We start from the raw sequence: 16,158 nt of genomic DNA on the forward strand, positions 1-16,158 counted from the left end.
ATATGAAGCCGCGGCAAAGACCCTGCTTGAACCAAGCCCGAGAGACCCCTTCTTGCTCTAAACCATTTGTCTTTTGTTGCAACATCGCAAGTCTGTACCAGTATGGGCGGAATGGAATCTGTTCTGCTGGGCAGGCGATGTATAGTAGTGATCATATTAGGTGTAAAGTTCCATTTACGTTCCATTTATTTCGTGCTTGAATGCATAAAACGGCGGTTATAAAATTAAAGCGGAATAATAGTTCAATTTTACCGCAAGTTTCACGGCGCCTATCTCTAAACACGTGCAATCCTTAGAAGTCGTTCTAAGTGAACACGCCTTGTAAGCTTGCCGGCTACAATTCGTAAGTGGCAATATGTGCCGTAATGTAACTATTTAAAAAGGTTAACGTTTTTTTTTTGTGGTTAGTTGATCACGCATTTCGATGTCTCGCCTGAATAATATCCACCCGCTTCGAGTTGAATCCAGCCCATAGGCTTACATTATCGCCATCTGCCGCATGCGACTTTTTTTAAAAAAATTGTTTATATGGTCTCATAAAAGAAACATCCCGTAGAGTTCGAAAGTGCGGCCAAGACAGCTATGACGCTTTCCGCGCTGCGTGCGCAAAATGCGGGCGCACACACTGCAGGTTAGCGAACCGGTGTGCGAAGAAATCCGGGTTTTAAGTTCTCCACAGGTTAGCACCTTTCCAGCGTCGCGAGCGGCGGAAGTTAGGGGGGGGGGGGGGAGTAATGGTTCGTGCGCAAACTCGATGAAACGTGCTGGGTGAAAGCGCGGTGCGTAACGCTCGTCCGCTGCGTACGTTGTAAAAAAAAAAATCAAGGAGAGAGAGAGAGAGAGAGAGAATGAAAGAATCGGGCGGAGAAAAATAACGATCGTATAGTTTGTCGCATGTGACCCAGGTTTTATCAGTCACTACTACGTGCAATAAAATTGTTATTAACGAAGTAGCCAAGAAAGTGTCTCTACTGCCACTGTATTAGTGCCACGCAGCTGCTTTATTGAGCGTTCTATATTGCGCCATGCAATATTGTAATGTAGGAGCAGAGTGTATCAAACCGACGTTAGAGAAAAAAAGAGAGCTTGCGTTCTGTCTGCACTTGTAAGCGTCCACATATGGCTTCCTGTCGCGGAACATTGGGCGGAAGAGTTCAACTTCTTGGGAAACTTTAATTTCACACTTGTATTCAGTATCTGTGCCTTCGTACTAGCCACAAGCTGTTCTATTCTTGGGAGGGCTTTCTGCTTTCTGTCGAATGCAATATTTGTTGCTTAGCTTCTCTTAAAGCAGCATGTGAGCGTACGTAAAGCTTTAACTGTCTCGAAACGTTTCCCGAGGCATTTCGAAACACTTTTCTAGATTTAGCCGGCAGTGGAACAAACTGAGAAAACGCGAAAGCGGCCAGTGCCTCTCGTTTTTGCTGACACGTATTGGCAGTTTACTGTAATGGCCGAGTAGAACTTCCGCGCATTATCTCTTGAAGATGAATTCATCGTCGTACGCAATCATGCATATTATGCGAACGTGCTAGCACGCATAAGCACGCGTCAAACCCTAATTAGGGCTTTAGCTCCACGTTTCTGCAAGCTATACGGACACTTCGCTCAAAACAGAAATACGCTGTGTTGCCTTGGAGACGGTATGGAGACGGCATTTTTATTCCCGTCTTGATTCATGTAGACAAGAACATCGGCAGCGTTGCCTGTACTACTGCAATGCACCTACTTATATTAGTGTGGGCTGTAGAGCAGGAAAACAATTTGTCTTAAAGTTGAGCGCATCTACATTTGCAGCTTCATCAAGTACATGCGATCTTTGTTAAATTGAGCCAGTACGCACGCTGAATCTGTGACGTATACCGCCTGAAGTGCACACAGTCAAGTTACTTTTTCATATTGTTGGCATGCAGTGCAGTTAAGCGAAATTTGTGGATAAGTCGTGTGTTCCTTTGCATTGCGCTCGCAGGTGCTGACGGCACCTCCACGAACAACGGAAATGACATCGCGGACCGTCGCCTCCGAAGGTGGTTCTCCGAGGACGCAAGTTCAGAGCGGCATCCACCTGACGACGTCTCTGAGAAGGAGTACCGCATCTGGTTTCCTCGCGCCGAGGTCTCCGAAGAAGACGTCGCGGGCCGTGCTTCGAGCGACTGGCGAACCTTCCGGGAGTACCGCTACACCGAGTGCTCCCGGGCCGGTCGGCTGGAGAAGACCCTCTCTGTGGATGAAGTCTTCAACAGCAAAGGCTCCCCCCGGACTGCCGCCGTCAATCCACCCACGTTGGCATTCCACTGCGTCTCTTGCTCGAACAGCGACGAGGACAAGGGTGGCCCGTTGGACGTGGCAGAAGAAGGACGCTGCAGGATGCTGTCATCGACCAAGAGCGAGCTGTACAGGGAGCACCGTAGCCAGCTACTCTCGCGGCTGGAAGATGACGACCCCACTCCGTGGGAAGCGTCGTCGCTGAAGACCGACAAGAAGCCAAAACTTTCCGAAGCCTCAGGGGATACGGGTTCGGAAAAGGAAGCACGGACGTCAGTGTGCCAAACGAGCTCCAAGAAGGTTGCCTTCGAGGACGACAATGCCAAGAAAGGTAGCTCGGACATTCCGAGTTCGAGCGAGGAAGGACTGGCTTCGGCACCAGCGCCGAGGTCTCTAATGGGTAACGAGAGCAGCAACCGTGAGGCTGTAAGCGCCGGCCTACAAGATGCAAGCCTCGTGTCCGAGGACGACGACTTCGACGACTCGAAGTGTACTTACGTGAAGGTGGACAGCGTGGACTCGGAGGTGGAGGATGAAACCGGTGTGACTAGGGAAACTGTGATAGGGGCACCGTCGCTTGACGATTTGGGGTACATAGCAGAGGAACCGGAAGACGAAGTGGACGAGACCACTGGAGATCTTGGGAATCGAAACTCGTCTGCCACCACGACGCATGAAGCTGCTCAGTCTGAAAGGAGCTCTATGGTGTCTTCAACTGCAGAAGCCAGTCACCAGGCACCACTGTCTTCAAAGTTGGGCGTTAAAGAAGAATTGAGCGAAACTGATGAAAGAGGAAAGGATTTGCAATTTAGCAAAGTCACTTTGGACAAAACTGTACCCCTTGCTGCTGACGTGAATGCGCTAGCAGGTGGAAAGTCTCTGAAGTGCCATAGTGATGAATCAGAAAGCTCTCGCCTCGAGGAGCAATATGCTAAGCAAATTAGCCATCATCACAATGAGCCAAAAAATACTGTTGAAGCAGCACCACATCAGGCTGACTTGTCTGACACAGAAACGAATGGAAGCGATACCAAATCGGAGGAATCTGTTATCACAGTGAAAGGTGACGCAATACTTTTGCCAAGGACAAATGACCAAATCACTGACGAAGTGCTTGTAGACACTGTTAGTAGATCTGCGAATAAAGAAGAAAACGGTTTAGACACTCGCGAAACATTCATTACTGGCGAGAGACACAACCCAGAGCTGATTTCGGGCAAAACTGTCGATATACAGGTGCCCACTGACACTGTGAATTCGCAAAAAATACTTGGCGAGGCTAATGGGAGTATCACATCTCTTGTGAATGTGACAGAAGAGCTACAGAAAACTTCGAAAAATGTTTCAGTCCTTGTTAGCGAAAGTTCCTCTAACAGTGGCGCATCTCAATTTGGAACATCCATTGTCGACAACAATAGTGGACAACTGACAAATGATGCAATAGAATTTCAAGAAACTAAATATTCTCGCAAAGACCTAAGTGAAAGTGTGGATCGCGCAGCACGCGAGAGCAGGCAAGTGTTCATTGAAGCAAATGCTTGGCATCAAGAAGAGATCGGAATGCTTCGAGAGAGTCAAGAGCTAACAAAAAATGCAGCAGCGCATATTCTTGATATCAGTGATCGTATGGAGGAAATGTTGGACACTGCTTCAGCAAATGCCACGAATTTACTATCATCGAAATGCACGTTTGACAGCGAAATGGAGGCTAATGATGAAGTTGGCAAGCGGCAGCACGCAGGAACCATAGACGAACCTGACCAGAACGATACCCAAGAAAGCATGAATGAAGGTCCAAGAGGTGCATCAAATAACGTTTCTGGACTGAATACCCAAGAAAGCGTGAATGAAGGTCCAAAAGGTGCATCAAATAAAGTTTCTGGACTGAAAGGGGACGACTTTTTGCAGTTTCTTAAGGGGGGAACATTGATGGATGAAGTATATGAGCTGGAATCTTTTACGTGTCTCAGCAAAGCGGACGATGTCACACAGGAAAGTGTTACTGTTATCATGGACGACTCGCTCTTGAGTAGGGTATTTCCTAGTGACAAAAAGAGCGCTGCTGATGAACGTGAAGACCAGCAACAATATCCAGACGTCTGCCAAGATGTCAAGAACAGCGCAGAAAACAATCTGCAGATTGGAGAACTGCTAAAACAAGACACCTATCAAAGTGCCGAAATGTGTTTTCTAAAAAACACTGAAGTTAAGACACAAAAAGTGTTGATGTGTTTTACAGGTGGCGAAGAGCACACGAAGGAAACATTGAAAACTGTTTCAAGCATTCTAAGTGATTCGCTGCCAAGAAAAGACATCCTGCAGGATGACGTAGCGCATGTCGTGGGAGGCGTTAAGAAAGGAGACAAACATTTAGCAGAGGGTGGACTGAAGGGTCCCCGAGAAGACATGAGAGAACACTTCGGTGACATGGCGCTCAAGAATAGTCACGACTTTCGGGATGAAGGGGCCTCTCATCATCATCCAGCTGGGATGCCAAATGAAAATGTGAATACAATTCAAGATACTGGCGTAATTACAGAAAAAGGGAGCGTGACCGACCATGTTCCCATGATATTGCCAGACGATCACCATCTTTTTAAAGTACCAGAAATATCTTCGTTTCAACGACAAGAAGGTACGGGAGTTACGAGAGAAAGTAACGATGTACTAGAAATTGACAGTACTGAACAAGTCGCTACCCAGCATTGTTTGGCGGAGCGCGCTGTTCCTCAGGAAAACTCGCTCTCGTCTTCAATAAAAACCAGCATGCTAAAAGACGTCATCGCCCTGAACAGGACTGATGACGCAACCAGTTTTGACGATGCGTCGCTTCAGGACGACAACGACCAAGGATTCGAGTCGCTTCCTTGTGACCAAACGCTTGATCAGGAAGATTTGAATGAGAAGCAAGTCAAGGATGAATTATACAATGTCGAAAAACACCTGCCCGCGGACAATGAAGATAACAGAGGTGCGGATGAATTGACCGCTTTATTAGATGAACTTGCGGAGCATGGGAAAGAAACACCCGTTAGCCTCCAATATGACACTGGAGTACAAACTACGCCGACTGACGCCACTGGCCAAAACAATGAGCCCCTTTTCGAGCATAAGCTTCGAAGTTCGGCTAGCATCGACGGATGTGACAAGGAGGAAAGCGCGCAAAAATGTGCTCACGGTATGCGATCAGACGAAAACGCGCATCCCGCCTCGGCGATGAGCTCCGAAAATGAAGTACAAGTGGTGTCAAGCGTACAAACACCAGAAAGCAAATCAAGTGAGAGTGGTTCTGCAGTTCCTGACGAACACAAGGTCACTGAGATTGCAGGGCGCAACGAAGACAGCGAAGACATTTCAGACGCTGACGTGGAGAATACAAGAAAAATATCCGAATATTATATTGACCTTCATAGCGTCAACACATCGGGGTGGCAGAAAACCTCACATGAGAAGGAGGAAAAGGCGAGCGCGCAAGATGAAGCGTCAGGAAAATTCGCGAGTGAACATTTTGTGAACCAGGCTACCGATGACGACAACAAAATCGGCAAAGGGAATACTGAGACGTTAGAAAAAGAGCCGATATACATTAGAGTGGCTATTGAAGCTAGCGTGAAAGACGGGGATGCAAGGTGTGAAGAGTTTGCAATGGAAAAGCCTGCTAACCAAAGCACTAGTGAAAACGAGATTACTGAAGTGAAGACAGGAAAGTTGATGAGCGAATCGTTAGAGTCTGCCGAGCACCATGAAGAGAGTGCGCAATACGAAAAATCTGAAACATTTCTGAGCAATGCATCTGTGAAGAAGAGTACAAATGAGAATGAAATCGTCAAACTGAAGGTAGAATCATCAGAAACCAAGTTGCGAAATATGGCAGCGCGTGATGAAGAAATCATGCTACACGAAACATCGGAAGAGGTTGCCGACGGAGCAACTACACATTCGAGCTCAGGTGATATTGACGTCACCAAACTGAAGACAGAGAGTTCTGTTGACAAGATTTCAGAGCCCGTATGTAATGAAGCCAGCGTGCCAAATGAAACGTCTGAACAAACTGAAAGGGAAGCGCCTATAAGCCAGAGCACTGCCGACGAGGTCACCGTAGTGACGGCTATGGCACCAGTAAGTGAGATTTCAGAAACAGCAATGCCTAACGAAGCAGACGGGCAAAGTGAAACAGTGGAAGACTTTTCAAGCGAAGAGCTTGTCAGTCAAGGTTCTGGTAAGAAAAATTTCGGAAAGATAGGAGAAGAGAGATCGGAAGACCAGCTGGTGACCACAGAATCGAAAGCACAGAGTAAAACGTCTGATGAACTTGCAAGCGAACGATCCGCGAGCCACATCACTGATGACCAGCATATCACTAATGAGAAGGCAGATGCGCCAGGGAGCGAATTTTTAGAGTTCTTCGATGAATTGAGCGTGCAAATCAAGGCGTCTGATGCACTTGCAAGCGAAGAATCTGTGAACCAGAGCAAAAGTAACATCTTGGTCACTGAAGTGAAGGCGGAGGCGTCTGTAAGTGAACTGCCGAAAGTCCTAATGTCTACGGAAGCAAGCGTGCACAGTAAATCTGAAGAGTTCGCAAGCGGAGAAACTGTGTGCCAGAGCACAACTGATAGCGATGTCACCAAAGTGAAGGCAGATATATCAATTAGTGAGCTTCTAGAAAACGTAGTGTCTACTGAAGCAAGCGAGCGAACTGGTACGTTGGAAGAGTCTGCAAGTGAAGCGTCTGTGAACGAGAACATGAACGAAAATATCACCAGGGTGGAGCCAGACACATATGTAAGCGAGTCTCCAGAGATAGCATTGTCCACTGAATTGAGCATGGAAAGAAAAACAGCTGATGAACTTACAAGCAAAGAATCTGTGAACCTTGGTACCAATGAAAACGAGGTCGGCAAAGTGAATGCAGAGGCGTCTGTAAGTGAGATGCCAGAACTGTTAGTGTCTATAGAAGGGAAAATGCACAGTACATCTGAAGAATTTGCAAGCGGAGGAACTGCGCATCCGGGCACTAGTGACACTGAGATCACCAAAGTAAAGGCAGAGACATTATTTGCTGAGATTCCCGAGATAGTAGTGTCCGATGAAGCGAGTGTGGGAACTGAAACTCCAGAAGAGTCTGCAAGCGAAGCGCTTATGAACCTTACCACAGACGGAGGGGCCAAAGTGGGGCCAGGTGCGTCAGTAAGCGATGTGCCAGAGATGGCAGTCTTCGTTGAAAACAGCGCGGAAAATAAAACATCTGAACATTTAGCAAGTGATGGATCTGGAAACCAGAACGTTAATGACCACGAGAACACCGAAGTGACGACAGTGACTTCGGCAAGCGAGTTGCCAACGCTGATAGCCCCTAATGAAATGACTGACCAAAGTAAGATATCTGATGAGCTTTCAAGCGGAGAAGCTGTGCGCCACAGTGCCAGTGACATCGCGTTCACCCAAGTGAAGGAAGGGACATCAGCAAGCAAAGTTTCACAGATCACAACGGCTGATGAAGCAAGCATACAAAGTAAAACATCTGCGAAGTTTGAAAACGAAGTGCCCGTGAGTGAAACCACCAATGGCAACGCCATGGAAGCAAAGGCAGATACTTCATTCGAGTGGCCGAAAGTCATATTGTCTGCTGAAACGACTAACGAAAGTAAGATATCTGATGAGCTTTCAAGCGGAGAAGCTGTGCACCACATTGCCAATGACGTCGCGTTCACCCAAGTGAAGGAAGGGACATCAGCAAGCAAAGTTTCACAGATCACAACGGCTGATGAAGCAAGCATACAAAGTAAAACATCTGCGAAGTTTGAAAATGAAGTGCCCGTAAGTGAAACCACCAATGGCAACGCCATGGAAGCAAAGGCAGATACTTCATTCGAGTGGCCGAAAGTAATATTGTCTGCTGAAACGACTAACGAAAGTAAGATATCTGATGAGCTTTCAAGCGGAGAAGCTGTGCGCCACAGTGCCAGTGACATCGCGTTCACCCAAGTGAAGGAAGGGACATCAGCAAGCAAAGTTTCACAGATCACAACGGCTGATGAAGCAAGCATACAAAGTAAAACATCTGCGAAGTTTGAAAACGAAGTGCCCGTGAGTGAAACCACCAATGGCAACGCCATGGAAGCAAAGGCAGATACTTCATTCGAGTGGCCGAAAGTCATATTGTCTGCTGAAACGACTAACGAAAGTAAGATATCTGATGAGCTTTCAAGCGGAGAAGCTGTGCACCACATTGCCAATGACGTCGCGTTCACCCAAGTGAAGGAAGGGACATCAGCAAGCAAAGTTTCACAGATCACAACGGCTGATGAAGCAAGCATACAAAGTAAAACATCTGCGAAGTTTGAAAATGAAGTGCCCGTAAGTGAAACCACCAATGGCAACGCCATGGAAGCAAAGGCAGATACTTCATTCGAGTGGCCGAAAGTCATATTGTCTGCTGAAACGACTAACGAAAGTAAGATATCTGATGAGCTTTCAAGCGGAGAAGCTGTGCGCCACAGTGCCAGTGACATCGCGTTCACCCAAGTGAAGGAAGGGACATCAGCAAGCAAAGTTTCACAGATCACAACGGCTGATGAAGCAAGCATACAAAGTAAAACATCTGCGAAGTTTGAAAACGAAGTGCCCGTGAGTGAAACCACCAATGGCAACGCCATGGAAGCAAAGGCAGATACTTCATTCGAGTGGCCGAAAGTCATATTGTCTGCTGAAACGACTAACGAAAGTAAGATATCTGATGAGCTTTCAAGCGGAGAAGCTGTGCACCACATTGCCAATGACGTCGTGTTCACCCAAGTGAAGGAAGGGACATCAGCAAGCAAAGTTTCACAGATGACAACGGCTGATGAAGCAAGCATACAAAGTAAGACATCCGCGAAGTTTGAAAACGACGTGCCTGTGAGTGAAACCACCAATGGCAACGCCATGGAAGCAAAGGCAGATACCTCATTCGAGTGGCCGAAAGTCATATTGTCTGCTGAAACGACTGACGAAAGTAAAATATCTGATGAGCTTTCAAGCGGAGAAGCTGTGCTCCACAGTGCCAGTGACGTCGCGTTTATCCAAGTGAAGGAAGGAACATCATCAAGCAAAGTTTCACAAATCACAACGGCTGATGAAGCAAGCATTCAAAGTAAAATATCCGCGAAGTTTGAAAGCGAAATGCCTGTGAGTGAAACCACCAATTGCAACGTCACGGAAGCAAAGGCGGATACTTCATTCGAGTGGCCGAAAATCACATTATCTAATGAACCGAGTGTCCGAAGTAAAAGTGCGGAAGGATTTACAAGCGAGGAGTCTGTCAACAAGGGCAGCTGTAACGAAGAGAACGCCAAAGCGGATGAGGAGGAATTGCGAAGTGAATCGCCAGAGACCACAGTCCCTCACGAAGCGAGCGTGCAGGTTGTCAGTGTAGAAACTGAGTTCCAGAGCAGCAGTGATTATGAGGCACCTAACGTGACGGCAGAGACATCAACAATTGTGATTCCAGAGATAATAGTGTCCGACGAGGCGAGCATACAAAGTGGAACTCCTGAAAAGGTTGAAGATGAGGCGCTTGTGAACGATAGCCCACGTGACGACGCCATCCCGGAAGCGAAGTCAGAGGCTTCAGCTAGCAAGTTGCCATATAATGAGGCTTCCGTGCAGAGCATAACGTCTGAAGAATTTGCGAGTGGAGAAAGCGCTTGTGAAGCCAAAGGGGACGTTGAAATCTCCACAGAGAAGGCAGATGTGCCAATAAGCGAAATGCCAGAGATCGCAGTGTCTAATGAAGTGACTCTACAGAGGAAAACGTATGAAGAGCTGAAAAGCGATGCTGCAGTGCACGAAAACACCAATGACAACGAGGTCACTGAAGTGATAGCCGGTGCATCCGTAATCGAGTTGCCAGAGGTCACAGTGCCAAATGAAGCGAGCGTAGGAATTGAAATAACAGGACAACTTACGAGCAACGGACACGTGCAGCAAAGCAACAGTGATAACGAGAACACCGAAGGGAAGCCAGAGGCAAACGATCTGCCAGAAGTCGCAGAGTCTGGTAAACCGAGCGTACAGATATCCGAAGAATTTGCTAGCGAAGAATCTGTGACGCGAAATAGCGGTGGCAACGATGCCACCGAAGTGACGCCAGGGACTTCGATGAGCAAGCCTCCTGAATTTGACGCAACGAGAAAACATTCTGATTCTGAGGATCTTGATAAGACCTCTTCAGATACTTCAGAGACTCGCATGGAATGCATAACGAAAGACAATACAACACCGTGCGTCGTCTTGGATGGCGTCGCTGCACAGGGGCAACAGGAAGCTGCGTTCGATTGTGCGAGCTTGCCAAGTAACATGACGAAACGATTCGCAAATGCGGATTCTTATGATGAGATGACTGAGGACAACGAAACCGCCAGCACAGGCGCAGAGAGTGCAGACGGCGAACTACGAGGGATTGCACGCTCCGATGAATTGATCGAAGGTGGCAGCATTGAAGAGGTTGACAAAGTTATGGAAGACGTCACTGGGAACAGCCAGGAAAATGCTACAAAGGAGTGTGTAGAAAGCAATTATTCAGACCGCGCACATGCGCTGGATGAAGAACGGCACTGGAGCCAGGAAGCGAGTGCACAAGACAGCCCACATGAAAAGTTTGCAGAGCAGCAGTCTGTCTATCAATTCGCTGATGATGAGAAAAACGTGAGTCAAGATAGTATCTCAGAAGACAGCGCACTCGAGGGTGTCCCTGCGGAATTCCGTGAAGCAACCGACGATCATCATACTGCAGAGCTTGGAAACAGCAGCATAGGCGTTTCACGTATCCTTCTGGAAGACACAGCTGACGTCACCTCGGCGGCTTCTAATAACGAACGAAGCATGCACACGTCAGAGCCTGTGAAAAAATCATGCGAAGGAACGGGTGGGCACAGTGAAACGCTAGCAGAAGCTGCAGACGAAGGGCTTGGTAACGTTGACCTCGACAGTAAAGAACATTTGAAACTTAGAACCACTGGATCAGAATCAGTGGAAAGCGAAGTGCTTCACCATGAAATTTTGACATCTCAAGACGTCGTCGAGGCCAGGGAGCCCAGCACAGCTGAAATGTACAATACCAATATTGCCGGTATTTCACTGAACTCTTCTTTAGAACAAGAAAACAGGGATAACAGGTCGTCGTTGCTGGCGTATGCAGAAGAGATTGTATCGACCGTTCTGACAAAGTGCGTAACGTACCTCGGAGAAAATGACGAGGCATTGAGGAGAGCAGAGCTGGTGGGAAGAAATCGTTACGAGTTGAATGCCGACACAGAAAACGCAGTCAAGGAGAAAACCACTTCTGATGATTACAAAGAAGAGCTTCGTATTCATCTTCCGCACTCGGACTCCACAAACAGGGGCACTCCCGGTGATGCCTTCGAGCCGATTGTCTCGAGACAATCTGCATTCGAGGGAGCGATACCGCCTGCTGACCATCAATACTCTGTTACCAGCCGCGATGCGAACCAAGCGGCAGTGGTTCTTCCAGTCGCTGCAGAAGATGAAATAAATTCTAACGAGGCGCTAAACTATCCGGTCATCAGCGAACAGCATGACCAATCAGTCAACATGGAGGCAATAAACGAAACGATAACAAACAGCACAATGGCGCAGTTGGCGAACTACGATGAAGTCTTCGATAATGCTAAAAGTGATGTGCCACTGAACAGAGCAGAAGACGCGGGTCTTTTGCTAATAACCAAAGAGCGCCACGACGGAGACGCCAGTGACAGCGCAAGTATCTCCGAAGCGTTAACCGAAGATGGTGCGTCGAGCGAGCCTGAACCTCACAGCTCCGTTTCCGCAGTGAAAAGTAATCAAGAAATTCCAGACCAGGTTGTAGAGCAAGTTGACCATTCGGAAGAGAAGCTGGAGGAAGAAGAAAGATCGGTGGTAGCACGGTTGCTTGATGAAGCAGGCAAGGAGCCTTCTGAAGGATCAGAGACACGGCAAAACTTCGTCGAGAGTGATAACATGGGAGAAAATTCTGAACCGGCGCACAGCGTCGCGGCAACGGGACGTATAATACGCCAAGTAAGCCAGCTAAACGAAGAGTTGTTTTCAGACAGCGCCGCTTGTGTCCACACGAGGCGTTTCGAACGTTCAACATCCGATGTGGAAGCACGAGCAGGTGATGACGCTAGAGAAAGCGAAGAGGCCGAGAACGAAGCGACATCCAATAGTTTTAGCGAATCTTCCGCGACGACGGTTTCCATGAACACGGAGGATTCCGCAGAAAGCGTGTCGGAGTTTTCCACGAAAGCGAGCGAGGAAGCATCAGACGCTGTTTCCGCCAACGAAGTGAACAGAGACAACTCGGATACTTCGGACGCGTGCCACACTGATGATAAGGACGTAGAGAATAACAAATTCAACGGAACACATTCGCTGGATATGCCAGATAGCGTTGCCGACACAAGTAACAACACTGCAGAGGGGCGAGAAGAAAGCACAAGTAGACGCGAGAATCGCGCCAGCGTTCATGGCTCGAATGGGCAATCCGAAATTCCACATGATACAGAAGATGGTAACGGCATCGGTCATCAAGGTTGGGACGTGCGGGAACAAACCAAGAAAACCACTGTACCCGAAAACCACGACATGTTTTCGCAAGAAGTGCGTTCCGAAGTAGCGGTGAATAACGGAGAAAATAATAAAGCAAGTGAACCTTGTACAGATGCAAACTTTAACGGCTCTGCGAGGCCAAAGGACAAAGATGTCTCCAAGCACGAAAGCTCAGCTACAGTAGACAACGACATGGACAGCTTAGGTGCCCTTAGCACTGTCTACGAAAGCTCACTGGAATACGTTAGGTCTTACACTGACGAGCACATCAGTGCAAGCGACGTCACCGCGACCGTAAGCGGCGAATATTACGCTGTTGGTACGACAACAATTTCAAATATTTCCCCCCTCAAAAATATCAGTGCTTTGGGTGGCGTATTTGTACACGAGGAGCACAGCAATGAAGGAAAAGCCGAGCTGAACTCGGATGAATCGACGATCAGTGCCCCAAGCTGCCCGCTTCAAACAGAACCAAGTGGCGGCACTGGAGACGCAAACATTCAGCATGTGGCAAATACAATAAGTGACCCAGAAGTAGCTTCCAGTTTCATACCGGAAGAAACAGCTGGTGCATTAGGCAGGCACGTCGACATGACTGATTTGTCGGCTGGTAAAATGTCGACGAATACGGGAGAAGATACAGGAACGAATGATTTCGAAGCATCTAACGACTGGATTACCTTACAGGAAACAGATCAAGCGAAGGTCGCTGTAGAAGATCACGGCGATCCAATTCAACCGCGAAAAGAACTGGAAAGAGACCAACGCGGTTCACAAATCGATAGTGCTGAAAATGTTACTCAGTATAGCAAGAATGCTTCAGCCATATGGGATCAGCGTAGCAGCACAGCTAACAGCGTAAACGAGGGATATATAAAGGCAGGCGACACTTCGAGCAGGGAAAATGACACGGAGGATGCGGTTCTTTCGGAACTGCCCAAAACAAAGATTGCAGATGCACACGAGGCGCTCCATCAAGTCGAGCAGCAGGCACTGGAAGAAGACGAGGTGGCGACCATGGACTTCTCAGACGAAGAAGAGCGCTCTTTAGGCGATACGGGCGCGCACGAACACATCGTCTTCGTGGACGTGCACGACATACCTTTCAGTCAAGAATCAGGCGACACGGGAAATGCCGAAATCGAGCAAGAAGGTGCCCGCGAGGAAATCGTTTCGTCTAAAACTAGTGGCTCTGCAGTGACAACCACAGATTCAAACGGCAAAATAAACGCGAATAGGACAGAAGAAATAAATGTGGTTCAGCTTGACGCAGGAGTTTCAGCGCAAAATGTTGAAGCCGATGCGGATGGACCCAGTTCCACTAGCACACACGTTCACGCTGGAAGCCCGCATGCGGGAAGCTTGTCCGAGAAATTGCAGCCGACAGTCGAGGCTTTAAAGACGGCAGTGGTGGTTCACGAGGAAACAAAATTAGAAGCGCTGGAGTGCAGCGAGGACCTTCTGCACAGTGTTGCCACCGAAGCTGACTTCTCCAGCGACATTTACGAGCAAGCAAGCGATGGACTAGATGCAGATGCTGGGACTGACGAAGACAAAGTTGAGCAACCAACTACAGCCCTGCCGGCAGAGCCAGTGGATGTCTCGAGTGCATACGGAGATCAGCGAGTGCCCACTGAGGAATACAAAGGTCTTGACCAAGAGGGCGCACAGAATGAAATTAAAGAGCGTATTGAGGACGAAGCGGTACCGCACAAGATATCGTCCAGCGACGCTGTCGAAGATACCATTGTACCGGAGCACATAAAAAGTCCATCTAACAAGTCAAGCACGGAAAGCGAAGCAGGATCTGAAAACGTAGACGTCGTGGCGAATAGTGACTTGAAATGTGCCGTAGAAGATTTTTCTAGATTGATTTCTTCAGACGGCAACGACGTCCATGCCACCAATAGGAAAAGTGGCGAGAAAGGTAGAATTCACGACGAAGCTGTCATCACGGAAGCGTCCAACGAGAACGTCGTTCCTGAAGTGACCGAAGATGAAGGCGATCAGAAAAGTCAGCCGCGTAAAGCCGCCGGCGCTAAGGAAGGTGATAAGGCCGACAATGACAATCAGGAGGACAGCCTCAAGACAGATTCAAGCGAGAGCTTTGACCTTTCAGCAGCGGGCGAGGAGAACGTTGGCGAGAGTGGTTCGCGAAATGTAAAAGAGAATACCACCCACAGGGTCACCGAAGCTGTCGAGCAGTCCGAACGAACCGAGGGCGGAGACGGCGCCAGCACTGGCGACCCAGTCCGGTCTACCAGAATCTTCCAAAGGACAGTGAAGCGTACCGAATCCACTCGAACCGTGCGGAGAACGCGTTCCTTCCTGCCGTACACGAAGTGGATGAAGGGTGAGGCACGCCAGCGAGCTCGACAGGAGGCGCGGGACGAAGACGTCACAGAGCCGGTGGAGGAAACGCTCGTGGCCCAACAAGCCTTTCCCGCAATGTCGATTCCTCGGCGCGGACTCTGCCCGATGTCTGACTGCCCCGATGGTAACGTCTGCAGCGTAGCTGTCCAGGCGTTTCCAAGCGTCTTCGACCAGGGAGTTCAGGTCGATTTTGACGAGCACGACTGCATCACCAGGCTCGTAGAGCTCCAAATTGTGAGTACTGTTCTGATATTTTAGGGGGAAGAATCCTTTTGGCTATAAATCATTCCTCAACGTTACAGGGACCCATCAGCACGTGTTGCTCCTAGGTTGTCTCCTTCCCAAGGACTGATCAGGCCAAATCTTGCCTAGATTCAGTGGTCATTCAAAGCGCCTGTTCCGCTCGTGTTTCTGTGTGCTTTTTTGTAGAGTATGCGCTAAAACACTAATAAGTATGGATTACCAACTAGCCCGAACCCACGCTTTGTTCAGTGGTATGACGCGAACCGGCGCAATCAGGGCCACGTGGCCCAAGGCCTAGGTTTGTAGGCGTCTTGTTGCGACTATTAAGCGCAAGGTGCACTAACAGTATCGGTCTGTTTCTTCCCTGCGCTGTTCGTAGAGTTTTCTAGCGCCATGTTCTCTTGAACGCGATGGCAGCCCATCGCATCTTCTAGTACACTTGCACCTCATCCTGTCGTATGTCAGAATGACCGGCTTGAAGTAGCAGTGCTTGCCTACTCATAGCGAGCCTGCTGCTCTCCTTGCGAAGCCCCGGCCGTTCATATGAATTCGTTGAAAGCGACCTCACACTCTCGTTCTACCTCAGCACGGCGCATGCAGTATAATGTGACGTTTAATATATCGTGATGAATACGACATGCTACGACGATAAAGCGATGCTTTCTTTTTTTTGCAATCGTGTAGGCG

The 16,158-nt window shown here is 48.5% G+C and overlaps 1 protein-coding gene across 3 annotated transcripts in view; it reads left to right on the forward strand.

Moving 5' to 3' along the window:
* Positions 1 to 16,158, forward strand: part of LOC126540448 (uncharacterized) — a 53,619-nt gene that overhangs the window by 6,044 nt on the left and 31,417 nt on the right. For all 3 annotated transcript variants that reach the window (XR_008614183.1, XM_055075225.1, XM_055075228.2), the window contains exon 2: positions 1,970 to 15,462. Coding sequence is in view for 2 of the 3 variants with exons in the window: in XM_055075225.1 (XP_054931200.1) it covers positions 1,970 to 15,462 (13,493 nt within the window). In the remaining variant the exon portion in view is untranslated. The remainder of the gene's footprint in view (positions 1 to 1,969; positions 15,463 to 16,158) is intronic.

Source organism: Dermacentor andersoni, chromosome 3, assembly GCF_023375885.2.
Source record: "Dermacentor andersoni chromosome 3, qqDerAnde1_hic_scaffold, whole genome shotgun sequence".
In the NCBI taxonomy this organism is placed as follows: domain Eukaryota; kingdom Metazoa; phylum Arthropoda; class Arachnida; order Ixodida; family Ixodidae; genus Dermacentor; species Dermacentor andersoni.